Raw genomic sequence first — 16905 nt, 5'->3', positions numbered from 1 at the left:
CTGTGACAGAGGAATTTTAATTCTTCTAATGACATGGAAATGCATATAAGAGGAAATGCCAGATACAAATCTGTATATACAACATTATTCAAATACACACAAACAAGTGTGCAAAGAGATTAGACACATGCCTTCATTAATTGAAGACCTGTAACTTCAGCGGTTCATGAGCCCCCTTGTCTTCTCCCACTTCTGATCTGTCAAATGTACTACCTGGAGTCCCACCCCTATGAGTGTATATGTGAGTATGGGAACATGAGTGGGCACTCAGTGGGTGAAACAAGCCCATCTTTCAGCATGTGCTTCCCAAATGAGTTTTGCTGTTCTCAAAATCATTGTATGAGTAGTTTATGGAAAGACATATATGAAGATTTGGGGATTTCCAAAATCTTTGCAAAATTTTCTTCTCAAATGTCATAGACCTAGCACAGTAAAATAAACTAGCGGGAGACCTGCTTCTCTGCCTTCTGGCTCCGCGGCATTTCCACTTCACTGGAGAAAAACGCCCTGCTGCCCCATTTAGCAATTGGCACAGCCTCGCCGCCACCAGGGCTCCACTGGCCTTGTTTCCTTTCAGTAGCCTGTGAGTTAGGTACCGCCTCTGAGAGATCAGGACTTGTCCCTTCAGGTTCCACTAAATACGTAGAGAACACAGTCCTTACTTCCAGGACGCTGACAATAGAAAGGAGGAGATGTCCATGGAGTAGAGGGAGTGCGGCTGTAAGAAGAGCCCGGGATTTCCCAGCCGTAATTTGCACCACTCCTACGTGCCCAGTTCCCTGTGGGTAAACTGGCTCTGCCCCATTCCTCCAAGACGACACCTTTCCATTTCACAGCCCTTCCTGACACTGTTCCTGCGCCTGCAATGCCCTCTCTCCAACATCTACCTGTTGGAAGCATTTTCACTCTTCCTCGCTCAGTTGGCTGTAACATCATAGCTTCAGAAGGCTCAGAGGGCTGTCTCCCACTGTGGCACTTGCTCCCTAGTTATCTCCATACCTCTCTCAGGGGCTGACAAGACTCAGGTGTGTCATGCTGCAGGGCCCCTCACAGTGCACTCCTCAATAAATGCTTGCCCGGTGTTATTGAACCCCGTTGTCTTGGGCGCTGATGCTAGTTCTGGAACCGGATGAAGTTGGCTCTTGCTATGGTCGGAATTTCGTCCCCACTCCTAACGTGTGTGCCGAAGCGCTGAACCCCAGTGTGATGGTATTTGTAAATGGGGCCTTTGGGAGCTAATCAGGTTTGGATGAGGTCGTGGGGGTAGAAGGTCATGACGGGATTAGTGCCTTTATAAGAAGAGACACCAGAGAGCTTGCTTTTCTCTCACACTCTCTGTCCCCTACCTCCAACCTCAGGGACTCTATTCTCTGTCAAATGTGAATATTAAAACCTGTCTCACTTCAAAAAAAAGATAATAAAGTTTATTTTCTGTTAAAGAGATCATGCTTTCCAATTTATTTATCAAATGCTTATTTTTTCTTCTATTTAATAAACCAGAGCCAACATATTGTTGCCACAGTAAATTGTTGGGAACAAAATTAGCCAGTGCTTGCCAGTCACCTCCTATCATGCCTGCAGCACAGAGAACACACAAGAAATGGAGGTAGTTATCGGGCCATGTATTATGTCTATCCCTGGACTCAAAAAAGAGTATATGTCACTAGCTTTCCATCTAAGGGAAATGGATTGAGTAAATTGTATCTATTTTCCCTACTTTACCACATATCTGAGCACTATTTTTTACAGATATCAAACTATATGATCTAATTATAAGCCACATATAAATAACGTGTTTGTTTTTTTACCCAAGCCTGTGTACTCCTTGCTTATATTGTTTTGAGCTTAACCCTCTTAAATCCTCCACATTTCTCAACTACTAAAGGGTATTATTTCACCATTCCATATAACATCCAAGGAGATAATCTCTAATATTGTATGTATTTTCAAAACTGAATTAAAAGGCAAGTAAAGAAAATTAGTAATGAGTGACTAGACCCCTTGTTAAGCTGTCTCCAGGTTTCTCCAGTTGGACATGATGATAGACGTGTTGCCTGCAAATAATTATTTTAGATGAAGGTATTCTAAAGACCTATATTTACATGTATCTAGCTATAATATATTCTATTAGTGAATATATCATGGAAGACAGCTTAGATTCTGAGTTTGAATTTTTTTAAAAGTCTATTATTATAACAGAAGGAGGAAATCAAAGGCCACGTCCCAGCTTTCGCTTTACCTGTATGACAGAGTGATTCTCATGAGCCAATCTTCCCTTCAGGGCCTTAGGACTCAACAGTGATTGTGAAGGACATCGCTATCTATTAAACATACTATATTTGGATCATGAAGCAAGTAATGTAAGCTGTCGAATATAATTCAGAAAATGCTAGTGGTTTGTAAATATGACTTTTTAAAATAGTACAAAACAAGTATATTTTTAACAGTGCTTGTCAAGGGAGAAAAGAAATTGCTAGCCTGCTGGCTTTAGAAAGCATACGTGTCACAGTGACTCCCAATAGGTGATGTGCTTTCATGCCCAAATGTGGTGTGTGTGTGTGCGTGTGTGTGTGCATATGCGAGCACACGTGTGTGTGGCAGAAGCAGAGGAAAAGGAGTACTTAGCAGAATCATCTGGAGACATTTCAAAACATACCTTCCTTCTTTTAATTAGGGCTTCATCCCACAAACGTATCAAGTATCCATTAGGAACAGACATCTTTTGGTATGTGCAACTCCCATCCTTTAATATCACCCCTTCAATAAGACACATATTCGTGAATGTATTGGCTCCATCTCTGGAGGTGAGAAATAGTGTATGCTGTGCTTGATCTGTTTATCTCTACAAAAGTCGTCCTTATCTTCAACTAATTAAAGACTCTTCCATGCAATATCCAAGGAGGTAATCTATCAACACATCTATTTTCAAGCTAGAAAACAAAAAAGTGAGACACCAAAAATTTGAGACATTTCTTCAAGATTACACAGCAGCTAGTCATTAGTAAAGGTAAAGATTTGGGCTCCAAAGAGCAGATGAGAATGAATGCCTGGACAGGCAGATGACCCTGGGGGAGAGAGAAAAAGGAAGCCGGCAGGACTGAGGCAAGCACAGTAAGTTCTTCCTTCTCATCAGTCAGGGAAGGGACATGCCTCCTTCTTCTGGAGGAATGTCCAGGATGAGGGGCAGAGGGCAGTGTTACCCAAATACAAGTCCCTCCAAAGGGAAACATCAGCCCATGATTTAAGATTCCCCTAACAGCAAATACTTGTTTTGAGGGGAAACAAGTACCTGGATGAGTACTAGAGAAGTGTGCAAAGCAAGGTTTGGTTTGTGGACTCTTCTTGAAAGATGGAATGCATATTTCCTCTAGCCTCCCTGTTTAATCATGCCTTACTATGCCAAGTTTACTTGATACTTAAGAGAGAGAAAACTTTAGAAACCCAAATTAGCACACTTAGCACAGCCTATCTAAGGAAGAAAATTCAGTGTGTCCACATGGCTGTGCTCCCAACTCCTTCCTATTGATTGTATACAGTTTACATATAATCTCTCCATCTCTCTCCTCAGCCAGCACATAGCAAAGCACTCTGGCTCTCTCCCATGGGACTCTCACAGCCATGACAAGGTCATCCTCCTTCTCTCAAGACTACTTTTTAAATCCCAGTGTGTGTGTGTTTGTATGCATGTGTATGTTCTATTCTGCACATATCATTACCTCCTTACTGTTTTCTTATTCCTAATTTTTTTATTTTGGAGAGGGAGTCTCACTGTGTCTCCCAGGCTGGAGTGCAGGGGTGCAATCTCGGCTCACCGCAACCTCCGCCTCCCAGGTTCAAGCAGTTCTGTCTCTGTCTCTTAAGTATCTGGGATTATAGGTGCATGCCACCACACCAGGCTAATTTTTCTATTTTTAGTAGAGATGATGTTTTGCCACATTGGCCAGGCTGGTCTCCAACTCCTGACTTCAAGTAATCTATCCTCCTGGGCCTCCCAAAGTGCTGGGATTACAGGTGTGAGCCATTGCACCCAACCTCCTCTTTAATTATCAGCACTTCCTACACCAGATTTCACACTACAAATCTGTCTTCTTCTCCTTAAAAAACATGTAAATCGGCCTGTTCAGAGATTCAAAGAAAACTGAAATCTTCCACAAAGGTTAATAAAATAGTTGTTATGACATATAAAACCTATGGGGATTATCCACTGATTTTGCATGTAATATCCAGTTAGCTCCAGAATTCTGGAATTGGCTTCTCAATTACTTTCAGGCTAATTTTGAAGTCTGAAAGGAAGGAAAAAAATTAAAATTGTCGTCCTCCAACTAAGAAAAAGCTCCAAGAGTCCCAATGCCCCCAAACACTCATTCTCATTTAGGTAATTACAAAGTGCACTGAATGAGTGACTTAAATGAAAAACAGTAATAATTCCATAATTACAAAATAATAGAGATTGTATGCAAATTTTTGTAGGCTCTCTTCTCCCCATATTCCAGAGCAAAACTGAGCCACTGTCTAAACTCTATTGGTTTTCTCCTCCCCTGAGACAATGTCCAACATCGCAGCATGAATCCAGCAGGGTGCAGGACATCACACACAGAGATCGTTGCTTCTGAAGGGTTTTCAGGTGCCCAAAGACAGGCTGCAGGTGGTGCAGTAAAATTCAGAAAAGCACCAGAGTATCATACATCCTGATTCAACCATTCTATCTGTACAAAGAAAATGGGATCCTTGCATAGCATAAATTGATTTGTTTCTATGCTGACTCTTATTTTATCAATGGCCTGTGGGCATATGCAAATATTTTTAGCCAGGTCAGTATCACATGCATATATACCACACACGGCAGACAAAAATTGCCACCTACCAACCTTCTTTAAATAAACAAATTCAAACAAGTCAAAACCAAAGACGGTCAAGAAAAATGAATGTGCTGCTATAATTAGGTAATGCTTTCATAATTCCATTTGGATATTTTCCACAAACTGCAAGTAGGTTAAACTCCAAGGCAAGATCTACATTTCTCCCAAAAGCAGGTGTAGCTGCAGCCTGAGGAAGAGGCATCTCGCTGCTGCAGCCAGTTCCTGGGAGGTCTACATTACACTCTGAGCCAGGTCTCCCTCTACCATTCCAAGAAATCCCCAGCTGACCTCAGAAAGAATCACACAGCCTCTTTTCAGAGAATAATAAGTCAAACCATTAAATTAGATGACAGCACATTTATCTTCATTTTAAGCTGAACATGAATTATCAAGTTGTCTATAGAGTAAAGCTTTCATGTTTGCATCCCTAAGTTATCCCCATTGATTTTACCCTTGTCATTAGCACATTGCTTGAAAGTCTGAGCCAAAACATCTGGGAAAAAGCATAAGAGTAAGTATGGATCTCCTCTAAATTTTTGTTTACATCTCACAATTATTATTATTATTACTATTATTATTATTTGAGACAAAGTTTCACTCTCGTTACCCAGGCTGGAGTGCAATGGTGTGATCTCGGCTCACTGCAACCTCCGCCTCCTGGGTTCAGGCAATTCTCCTGCCTCAGCCTCCTGAGTAGCTGGGATTACAGGCACGCGCCACCGTGCCCAGCTAATTTTTTGTATTTTTAGTAGGGACGGGGTTTCATCATGTTGACCAGGATGATCTCGATCTCTTGACCTCGTGATCCACCCGCCTCGGCCTCCCAAAGTGCTGGGATTACAGGCTTGAGCCACCGCATCCGGCCCAATTATTTTTTTAAAAAAGCAAATTCATCAACACAAAATGTTGTAACTAAATATTACACAATAAATTCAATGTTAAACTTTGACTAGTTTCGATTAGAACTATATTAATGCAACTCAGTTCACAGTCCCCATTTTACTTTGTCAGATCAGAACTACCCATCAAAATGGAGGCCTGCAAGTAAGAGGAGGAAGAGGGAGGAGACAGAACACAGAAATCTTCTGAGTGGCTTTGGTGACAGGTGGGTAGGAGTCACTACCTGCCATTTGCATGTAAGTGTTTTTGTTCCTCTTGTTTATTGGTCCTATTTACGCCTGTGTATCCAGGTATGTATTAAGTACATCAGAATTTAATTTTCTATGTATAATCAACACATCCCACAAAAGGTTTGAAGTAGGTGCCATTCACGTTAAAGAATGTACATAAGTCACTCTTAAAAGCTAAGAACTTTCTACACACACACACACACACACACACACACACACACTCACACACACAAAAGCACCCAGTTGCAGAAGTTGCCCAAAATGTGGTCACCAATGATTGGACAGTAAGAATCAAAGTAGCTCAGGAAAGAGTTTATTTCTAGCCACCTTGGTCCAGAAGGCATAACAGAGAAAAGGTTGCTGAGAGGACCCTGACGTGATGTCAGGATAGGTGAAGAAACGTGTAGAATGAAGACAAATGACAAACAGATGAAAGACAGGAAAAAAGTACATGATTCCAACGCTTCAACGTGGTCACCATTATTTCTACTACTTCTACCCCTGTTTATACTTATGTACATTACAGACCTGTTTTGGATCACATTCAAGATGAAAGATTAAAGCAGAGAGTAAGCGAGTTAGTGTGACTGGAGCAAGTGGTCTGTGAAAGGAGTACTAGGCCGAAAGTAAGACTAAAAATAAAAACTGGGCCCAGACTTTGAAGTTTTGGAAATCCAGAAATAATAATGTGTTTAGATTTTCACCTATAGGGAACAGCAGTCATTAAAGGGTTTATGCTGTAACCTATGTAAAAGAGATGTTTCCAAAGGGTTGAATCGGTAGCGGTGTTAGGAGGAATAAAACTGGGAAAAGGAGACAACTTCAATCAGATAAACGAGGCGTGTTCATTCCAACGCAAGACAAATGAAATTTTCATGAAATTCTCTTCTTCAGCTTTGAAAAAGACAAATGGATGTTGACAAATCGAGGCATAAAACAAAGTTCGAGGCATCAGGGTCAGAAATATGTCTGTGGTATTTCTTGTAGTCAGACAGTTCAGAGGCAGGGCGCCGTTCAATAATCAAACATTTGTTCTCAATGCACTCTATTGTGTCACTCCAGAATATCCAGGAAGCAAAAAGGACAATTGTAGGTCACTCGATTTCAATTGGAAAAGAATTTTTGACCAACGAAGTAAGCACACAAGTAATTTCTCCCAAAATTTTTGCAGAGTAGCTGGAGTCAGGGCTGAGTGCGGCTGAGAGCAGTGAGGGGACACACTGTGGTGGCATGTGCTGGCAGGTGCTTGGGCCTGCATGCTGCTGCAAAGTCAGGATTGCAAATCATACACTTGGGAGGGAGCTGACACCTTATCCTGAGATGCCAACACCAGCATGGCCAAGGCTTCCCTTGCATGGCTGTGACCCAGAAGGCACATCTGGTCAGGCACAAAGGGGAGATTTCTGCTAAGGTCGGTCAGACCAGGAAATACTGTTTTACTCCATGGTGTTCAGGGCCTCAAAGAGCCTCATGCTTATCTAGCTTTGCTTAACACCTCCCATGCTCCAAAATAATCAGGCGACTCTCCCACTCATATCCCAGCCATGATGTCATCGCCACCACCATCTGATTATATCCTTTCAGGTATTAGAAACGAGCAACCTATTTATTTTCAATTAACTATGAAAAATACTTAATTTGTTATTTGTACCATCATCTCATTACATGAAGGACTTGAGCCAGATTTCAGAGATACGTATAAGAAAATGGGATAATAAATAAGTTGGAAATTAATGAAGGAAGGAAAATAAGATGATAGAAATAAAAGTCGTAAAAAGATGATATTACAATATAAAGTATGGGTTGAAGATCCATTGAGTCAGGCTCATCGGAAGAGACTGGATATTAACGCTTTAGAAACAAGTATATGTGAGATTGGTTGATAAGTCTATGGACCTGTATTCACTGCAGGTCATTGGAAGAAGTGAACTGAAAGTAAAACTAAGTCAGCCAAATACCCAGAAGAGAAAGAGATAAGTAGTTAAGATAAATGAGAAAAGCTAAGCAGAGCCTGCTACGGTGACTGCTGAGAAAGAGGAATCATGACACTGTGCATTCTCGTGGGGACAGGGACCCAGTAGGAACAGCTCTGCCACAGTTCACAAAGCAGGTGGGATAAAGTGGAATTTGAAATTTTCCAACATGTCTATGGCTACCTTGTCCAGGTCACAGGCTGGGGAATGTAAGTCTAAAATTTTCCAAATCTCTCTCTGAGCATCTTGGCAACCAAAGCAAAGTAAAGAGGAAAATCACGAAACTGCAGAAGTATTTCCCAAACTGGTATCTGACTGATGCTGTTCTGCCAGACATTAATTATCACGTCCCACATGCCACACACATGATGTAAGAAATATTTGCAAATTCAGGATTTAAATAAAGTGAATGTTTGTTTCTTCCTAAGTGTTCAACTACACATAGCCATCAATGTGATGATTACCATATAAAGGGACCAGAAAGCTTTTTCCATGTGCCACTTACTGGTCTGCTTAGAAAAGGACTCTGCAGAACACAGTTTGGGAAGTAATGACTTAAAAATCTAATGATGGAAAACCCTCAAAAAACTGTGTATAGAAGAAATATACCTCAACAAAATAAAAGTTATAGATGACAGACCCATAGCTAGTATCATACTCGATGGGGGAAAACTGAAAACGTTTTCTCGAATATCTGAAACATGATAAGGATGCCCGCTTCCACCACTGTTATTCAACATAGTACTAGGAGTTTTAGCTACAGTAATCAGACAAGAGAAAGAAATAAAATGAATCCAAACTGGAAAGGAAGATGTCAAATTATCCTTGTTAGCAGATGATATGACCTTGCATTTGGAAAAACCTAAAGATTCCACCAAAAACCTATTCGAATTGATTAACAAATCAGTAAAGTTGCAGGATACAAAGTCAACATACAACAATCAGCATCATTTCTCTATGCCAATAGCGAATAATCTGAAAAAGAAGTCAAGAAAGTAATCCCATTTACGATATCTCAAATACAAAAATTAGCCAGGTGTGGTGGCTGGCGCCTGTAATCACAGCTACTGGGCAGGCCAAGGCATAAGAATTGTTTGAACCCGGGAGGCAGAGGTTGCAGTGAGCTGAGATCATGCCACCATACTCCAGCCTGGGGAATAGAGCCAGTCGCTTGTCTCCAGAAAAAAAAAAAAAAAAAAAAAAAAAAAAATTGGCCCAAATTACTGTCTGATTCTCTAAATATGTGGTTTTATAGTGGTCTAACTTGATCCAAGAGTTCCAAAATTTAGAACAATAAGAATAGATTATCACATGCACTTCAAACTTCAAGTCATCTTGAAGAAATATTTTAGCCTGATATCTAAGCTAAGATATCCTACAGCTAAGAGTTAAAGCTCTTTGGAAAGCCTTTGCAGATAATCTACAGCACTAATTAAAGACAGATTGATTTATTTTGTGCCTAACCAAAGAAAAAGACTAGGATTTTCATCTCTTAATAAAATTTATGGATTTATGCTTTAATAGGAAGCTCTGAAACTTACCCATCAGGTAGGTAAAGGAAAGGCTGGCAGAAAAGATTATGTATCTCAACAGCAATATCAGGTCCGCTTAAACAAAAGGTCTTCAAGTTTTGCATTATTGAGCTTATAAATGAGTATTTTCTACTAGAGAATTTTTAAAGCAGGTGTTATAAACCGCCTGTTTAAACCATTTAAACTTCTTTCGGGATTGCAGTCAAAGGACATCTAATTTTAATGAAGGTAACTTCCTGGTCTACCTCCAAGATAAATTGAATTAAAAATGTAATCCCAAGTAACTAAATGAGTTAACCTGCTACATAGGATTTTAGTGATAAGCCAATTATATTTAGAGAATGCCTGCCAAAAAATAATGACTAGATTTTCAGAGAAATTGATCTTGGGCCACTCTTACTGATGCAACTTTGAGAGCAGGGCCACATGCCTACTGAGGAATGGCCAGGTTTTCACAGTCACACTCTGTTGTCAGCACCAGAAGAGTCTCCCTTTTTATTCTCATGTTAATAGAGCATCCAGTATTCAGAACAGTATTATGTCATTGAGAAATAAGGTAAACACAGAACCCGAATATGGTTCTATTTGCCCCTTCTAAAATTGTTATTATCAAAGAGAGTGTTCTTACTCAGCTAGACATGTGTGGGGGTTTCTCTCTGAGCCTAAAGAGCTGACCAGGGCCCAGAATAGCAGCTATTATGAGTCCTTATAGCCAAGCTCATTGCTTCCTGACACAGAGTCAAAGACTTACCTATCATCTGCAAGAAACAGTCCTGTCTGTCTTACATTATCCTCACACCTTGTGTGTTGTCTAGTGTCAATATTGGTGTCCCCACTTAACAGGGAGCCCATGCTAAGGTACAGCCAATGGCTAAAATCACAGTCCATATGAACTCCCTGCCTACCTCAGCAGAGCTTGTCATGAAACTATGCCCATGCCTCCCAGCATCACATGAGATGGAGGATCATCAATCACTTCTTCTGAGTGAGCATAACCAATTTCCCCATTCTGCTGCAACTGTCAGAGTGTTTAGGCCTCATTCTGTGATTCAGGGCCCTGAAATTATTCCAGAAATCAAAGGGTGACAAGAAAAATAACCAAAAATCTGTTTTGGTTTTTAACAAAATAGGAATAAAATTATGTAGCAAAAGACAACCTGCAATGATGTTAGCACTCGGAAATGGGTTTTTTTGCAAGTTGACACTCTGAAATATGTCCTGAGGCTTTTCTTGGATAAGATCTACATACTGGTCTCTGGCCAGGTTGCTATGAATCATTGCAGGAGGCATTGAGGTCTAGGTTCTAATCTTCCAATACCTCTCTGTAAAAGCAGCCTATCACACAGTGCTCCTGGGTTCTCTGAGCTTCCAAAGCAAGTGAAAAGGAGACACTGTTGCACTGATACTCTCTAGAGAGTGAACTGCCACCCCCAACATGCTGTCTTCCTTCTTATTCATCAATGCCTTCTGTACAAAATAAGCCAGTGATAAATCCACATATATTGAGCTCCTGTTAAATTCAAAGTACTCTGCCAAGAAAGAAGGATAAGCTATTCTTCCCACACTCAGGAAGCTAAAAAGCAAAGTTGGGGTAATATATATATATATATTTATGTATTATGGTGTATGTTATATATAATTATATATTACATATATTATAAATGTATCTAAATATATTTTATAATATATTATATACAATATATATTATTACCCCATATATATGATACATAACCCTATAGGTTTTGGATTGAGCCTTGGGCTTAAAGCTAGGCTTCATCACAGGCTGCCTTAGTCACTTTGTTTAACATTAAAGTACAGAGGGTGTTCAGCACAGTGTTTGGCCCAAAGTAATTTCCTAACAAACTGTAATTATTATCCACAATACATCCAGAAAGTGACAGGTCTTTGAGGAGCATTGTTGGTCTAACATATATAGGTAACTCTTGTAGACACATAATTTAGATATCGACTCCTTCATAAGTCTACTTAGGCTGCAGAGGTGTGTGTGTGTGTGTGTGTGTGTGTGTGTAAGTTATCCCTTGAAATGTGGCAAAATTCCCATAACTTGTAAATATTACAGCAGGACTGGGTTCAAACCCTGACGCTATCTGGCCCAAAGCCAGATACCAGAACAGAACACTGGTGCTGCAGTCTGGACTTACCCTGGCCAATATGGGAGCCACTAGCCAATATGGCTATTTAAATTTAAATTCTAATTAAGTTAAAAATCAAGTTCCTCAGTTACACTGGCCACATGCCAAAGGCTCAAAAGCCACACGTGGCTTATGGCCACAGTGTTGGATAAAACAGATATTATAACATACCTATCAGCACCAAAAATTCTAGTGGGTAGCACCAGTCTAGATATAAAGATGAAAAGAATAAACTATTTTTTACAGGCCGGAAAAATAATGGTACCTTTTAAGTTAAGGCAATGATAGAATGAAGAAAGTGATCATTCTGTATCCCTGAGTAAGGCTGTGATAATTACTAAGAGCATAATTAAATAAAACTCTCACTTTCACGTTTAGGTCTCTGCTATGCAGGAGTGAGGAAGCAACTAAACTTCTAGAAGCTGCTACTATCTGTCTAGTTAACATGCTTCATCAAGAGATGTGTTCTATTAACGTAAGTTTGTCTCCATTTCTTTAGTAAAACGCTACCAGCAAAATGAAATTGTGTGGAACAGTCAAACAAGGTGTTAGAAATATCACCATGGATTCAAGCCAGTATCAACTCCTTTACAGGTTTACTTAAGCTGTTAGCTCTTTTCTTTGGTGCTCAGTTAGATACTTGATTTGTGTTTTTTTTTTTTCTTAAAACAATAGTAGAAATGCCCAAGTGTTTGAATTAGCCTCCTTTTCAAGAGTTCAGTTTAACCAGCTTTAAGAAAAAAACTTACTTGTAGAATAGAACCTTCATTTCATTTTTATTCATTTACTTAATCAAGAAATATTTGCCAAAAAAAAGGGGAGAAATATTTGCTTATCACCTGCTCTGTATCTACCTGCTGCTGGGCTGGATGCTAAGGATGCAAAAATGACCCAAAATAAACTGGGCCCCTAATGCCATCGCATTTATAGCTTCCAGTCTTCTCTCACCACGGAATATTTAGATTTTACTGCAAAATATTAAAAAATATATAGGAAATAATTTGACTGATAGCTAGCAAATAATGACATATCCCAAATACAACAAATTAATCACCACTGGAATATAAATTCTTGCTCACCACTCTCTCTTTCCTCTTCCTTACTGTGCCTCTGCCTTATACTATAAGCCCTGTAAATATTACACTTATTCTCAGAGAAAATTCAGGTATAAAGTTCTTATTTTTTTTTATGGATGTGGAAAAAAATGTACAAAAAAACCCACAACTGTTGGTTCAAGTTTATACACTTTATGTAGAGATCCTAGAAATAGAAATACTGCCTGGCAAGGAAAGCCAGAACTGGACAGAGGTTAAGGTTGAAGTCGTGAACACAAATTTTATTCAGGAACAATTCCAAAGGAGACAGAAAACCAGGTTCAATTTCAAATATAGCAAGGACAAGTGGGGATTTATAACCAGGGAGGAGGGTGACGTCAGTGGATGGAAAATTACTGAGAGAAAACATCAGGTGTAATGAGGACTCTGACTAAATCAGCTTCATAGGATTCTTGGCGAAGGTGGGCCAGGATGATCACATACCAAAGGTCATGGGGATGAAGAGTTTGATTGAAAAACCACATTCAGATATTTGAAAGTCTGCTTCCTATTTCACTACATTTAAATTATAAATGCAAGTGAGTTGTTACCACTGCAGCATGCCAAAGCTGAGTTAGGTAGCCAGAAAGACTCTAAAAGTAAGAATCCTTTCATTTTGTCAAATTTTGCCAATAAGAATTCTTAAAATGGTGAGCCTACAAAAGCCAATATGATTGAACACTGTTTCATGTTCTATGCAGTCAATTTGCATGTTCCATATGGCCTGAAGACAAGTGGCCATGAGCAGTGAGCATTTTTAACTAGAGTCTAAGAAACCATACTGTTTCTAAATGCAATATAATGGAAAATTCCACTGAGAAAGAAAAAATCACAAGTCAACCTAAACCAGTAAGATAATATTAAAAGGACAGAGAATGGACAATATCAGTAACTTCATTGTTATGTAACACATCTCTATCATAAAGAAGCAAATTATCTTGGTATTATCTGAAAAACTAGGAAGACTAAGGACACATGCTAAGCAAGAACTAGTCCTGTTAAGGACATTCAGCATAGAAGCTGCTAATCTTAATAGCAACTGTTCTTTTCAAAAACTGTATATTCAACATTCTGTGCATTTTGACTTTGGTTAGAAGAGTTAAGAAAATAAGATGACTACCTATTTAAACATGAAATAAAATCATGCAACAATTGTGCATTTCTTTCTTTCCCAGGACTTCACACAATCACTTCAAATGCTGCCATAAAAAAGGAGAATATTTTGGTACAGGAAAAAGATTCATTAGTAAAGAGCAGGATGCAGTTTCCAAGAGATATAGGCAATACATTCGTTTTTCTATGAGAAAAATACAACAGTTATGTTGCATTGACTATTGATGGCAAGACAACTAAAAGAGACCCACCAGACTTCTCCTAATGAGTCTAATTTTACCTTCAATTTTTCCTTTTCTAAATATGAAATCTGAATTTTTGTCTTCTTCCTTTTAACACTTTTGGTCATACATTAGTGGTTTCCAGTCAAAACTTTGCCCTCTAAATCTCAAATTCATCAAGCTTTAAGTTTATTTTGAAAACACTTCCCATCAAATAAATGTTTTAAACTCTCTCTGGCCAGCTAACTTTGTTTGCTCCCAAATAGTTCTTACTAAAGTACCCTTTCTTATTCATCTAATCATCCTGTCATCATAAAGTTCCAGTATTATTTTCTAACAGTTGAGTACAATGCATATTCCTTCCCCCAAAGAATTCACAATTGACTTTAAAAGGTAAATAATATACACATGTTATGGTAAATAACAATAGAAATCAGTAAATTACACATTCACCAAAGACCTTTTTCCGGACAGCCAAAGTAATCAGAAAAGTCTATTTTTAGAAAAAGTGGCATTTAATTAGGTTCTCAACAAAGGAAAGACTAGAGAGGGAAGACATTCTATACAAAATAAAAGGAGAAATGGTAACTGTTAGGACCAAAGGCAGAAATGCACATGTTACATTCCAGAAGGCAGTGATAAGCCAAATTGGCTTATATACTCAAAGTATATTTATATGTAATACTTGACTGGCTTATCACTGCCTTCTGATGGCTGCAGGGAAAGGTTTTCAAAACTTTCTTAATAACTGAGTTTTACTGGCCTTCTTTCTAGAATGTTCAGGACTAGCAATAACTTCCCTTTACTGCTGTAAGCACATTCACGTAAAAAAAATGATTAGACCCAGAGAAAATGTTATTGTTTCTAAACAATATTCTCTATTTCAGGATCTTCAAAATCCAGGTAAGAAGCACAGTGAAAAACTCATTCACTGCAAGCTTGGCCCCATCCATCAGTACCAATGAAGAGAGACAAATCAAGATAGAAAGACATCATTACCATCTCTATTGACAGTAGTACTATGTACTAATGAATAAAAATCATTCCTTTACACAGTGCTCTACAGCTATTTCCTATACTCGTTTCATTCTTGCAATGACCCAAGTTTAAGTGTCGTGCTTAAACCTAAGTTGGCACATGTTAATATCTCTACTTTACCAATGAAAAAACCCAAGGTTAAGCAATTTATCCTTAGTCGCCTTGCTATCCAAGGCCGAGCCACACTTTTTAAACCTGGCCTTTGGAAACCACAAGTGCTCTGCCACCAATGCCCCTAAGACCAGCAAAGATCCTAGAACTGTTTAGTACTAGCGGGCGAAGTCGCAAGTTTCTTTTGTCTTGGCATTGTAGTCGCCTACCTAACCACATCTACAGAGTGCATGCTGAAAACAATGGCCAACAAAAATCAGGATGCCTCCCCCTGGAAAAATCCATACAATATAAGAGCGAGAAAGAGAGAGGGAATGGTAGACTCCTAATTAAAGTTTGAAAGGTTTCTTAACTTTCTTAAAGACTAATAGCACAGCAGAGACTGATTTTCAAAGGGGTTTATTAATTTTCCTTAATTTTAAACTAAGTCTCAAAGTATATTTTATTCATATTCAGAAAAGGATAAATGGAAGATCAAAAAGCAATAATGCAGACCTCACCAGTGCCCAGCCCCTGAGGGAACCATTGCATTGCATTTTTTATGTCAGCCGACCTTTTCTTTTTAGTATTCATGAAAACTTAGCAAATAATCACACTGAATTGATTTCAGGGACATATATCCATTGCTTCCTGCCTGAAACGTGAAGCTCAAGCATGGTTATCTGACACAGGAATGCCCTTTCATTCTGTCTTCAGTAAGAGCAACTGTATAGAACAAGTAAATGAGCGACCGGATGAAATCTCCCATCCCACAATCTGCTCTTGCCTTGCTATTCAATTCATCTCTCTTCATCTGCACAGGGCTCTTGTTCTCCTTCAAAGCCAGCTCTGGGGCTATGGAGGAAAATTCAGGTACAATGAACAGAAACCACTTCACTTGTTAGCCAAGAGGATATTTAAGGTGCTGAGCAATGAAAAGTTAATACAATTTACTATCCAGTCTCCATAAATCACCTCTAAGTTTAACATCTTAAAGATCCTGTCAGACACCATGCCCTGCGTTTATGCTGTTTATCGGTATATCATTCATGAGTTTCATCATGACATGCTGAGAAAAACAATGCATTACAATGCAAGATTGAATCTCTGCTATTTATTTTCACTTTATAAGACAGATTGGCTAACAGATAACTTGTTCAAAGGAAGGCAAAAGACAGTCAAATGTCATGGGCTCAAGATAAGCCAGCTGGCACTATCAACCGCACTAGGCAGGCTACCAATTTATAATTCAGCTGTTGGAATGTTTATCATTGCAATATTCAACTTCCTGGAGCAAACACTGACCACTTTGCCAGTAACAGGAGCCAAAATACCATTATATTCCACTGAGGGGTCACAAAAAGATAAAAGGCCAAGCAACCCATCTTACACAAACCCTCACATTTGTCCACGAGGGGCTTCACAATGGGGTGGCCACTTGCAAGTAAACGTGATGTGCTCTGATTTCTGATTTGGAGTACTAAGACTTAGTTTATTCCCATGGCCAAGAGTCCTGGGTTTTCTTTAACCAAAATCATTCTTTTAGCTTAAGATGTCATTCTCTACAATGCATTTTCTAAAATGGGTATATGGGTAACTTAGTATGATTCATGCTGAACCAATTTAAAAAGTATTGACTTGCTATCACTCAGCAAAGCAGGAACTGGGCAGGTGTTTTTAGGAGACAGCCTGTTTGTAAATT

The 16905-nt window shown here is 39.1% G+C and overlaps 1 protein-coding gene and 1 long non-coding RNA gene across 13 annotated transcripts in view; one reads left to right on the top strand and one right to left on the bottom strand.

The window, feature by feature from the left end:
• Nucleotides 1-16905, bottom strand: part of LOC108587907 (uncharacterized) — a 651298-nt gene that overhangs the window by 484152 nt on the left and 150241 nt on the right. The gene's annotated exons all lie outside the window — the stretch shown is intronic.
• Nucleotides 1111-15086, top strand: LOC100896534 (Gilles de la Tourette syndrome chromosome region, candidate 1). The gene is given in 3 exon segments (XM_054243641.2): nt 1111-1209; nt 5871-6049; nt 14963-15086. Coding segments are annotated over 3 exon segments (402 nt in total).

Source organism: Callithrix jacchus, chromosome 13 (genome assembly GCF_049354715.1).
Source record: "Callithrix jacchus isolate 240 chromosome 13, calJac240_pri, whole genome shotgun sequence".
Taxonomy (NCBI): domain Eukaryota; kingdom Metazoa; phylum Chordata; class Mammalia; order Primates; family Cebidae; genus Callithrix; species Callithrix jacchus.
This window is presented reverse-complemented; position numbering and strand designations above follow the sequence as displayed.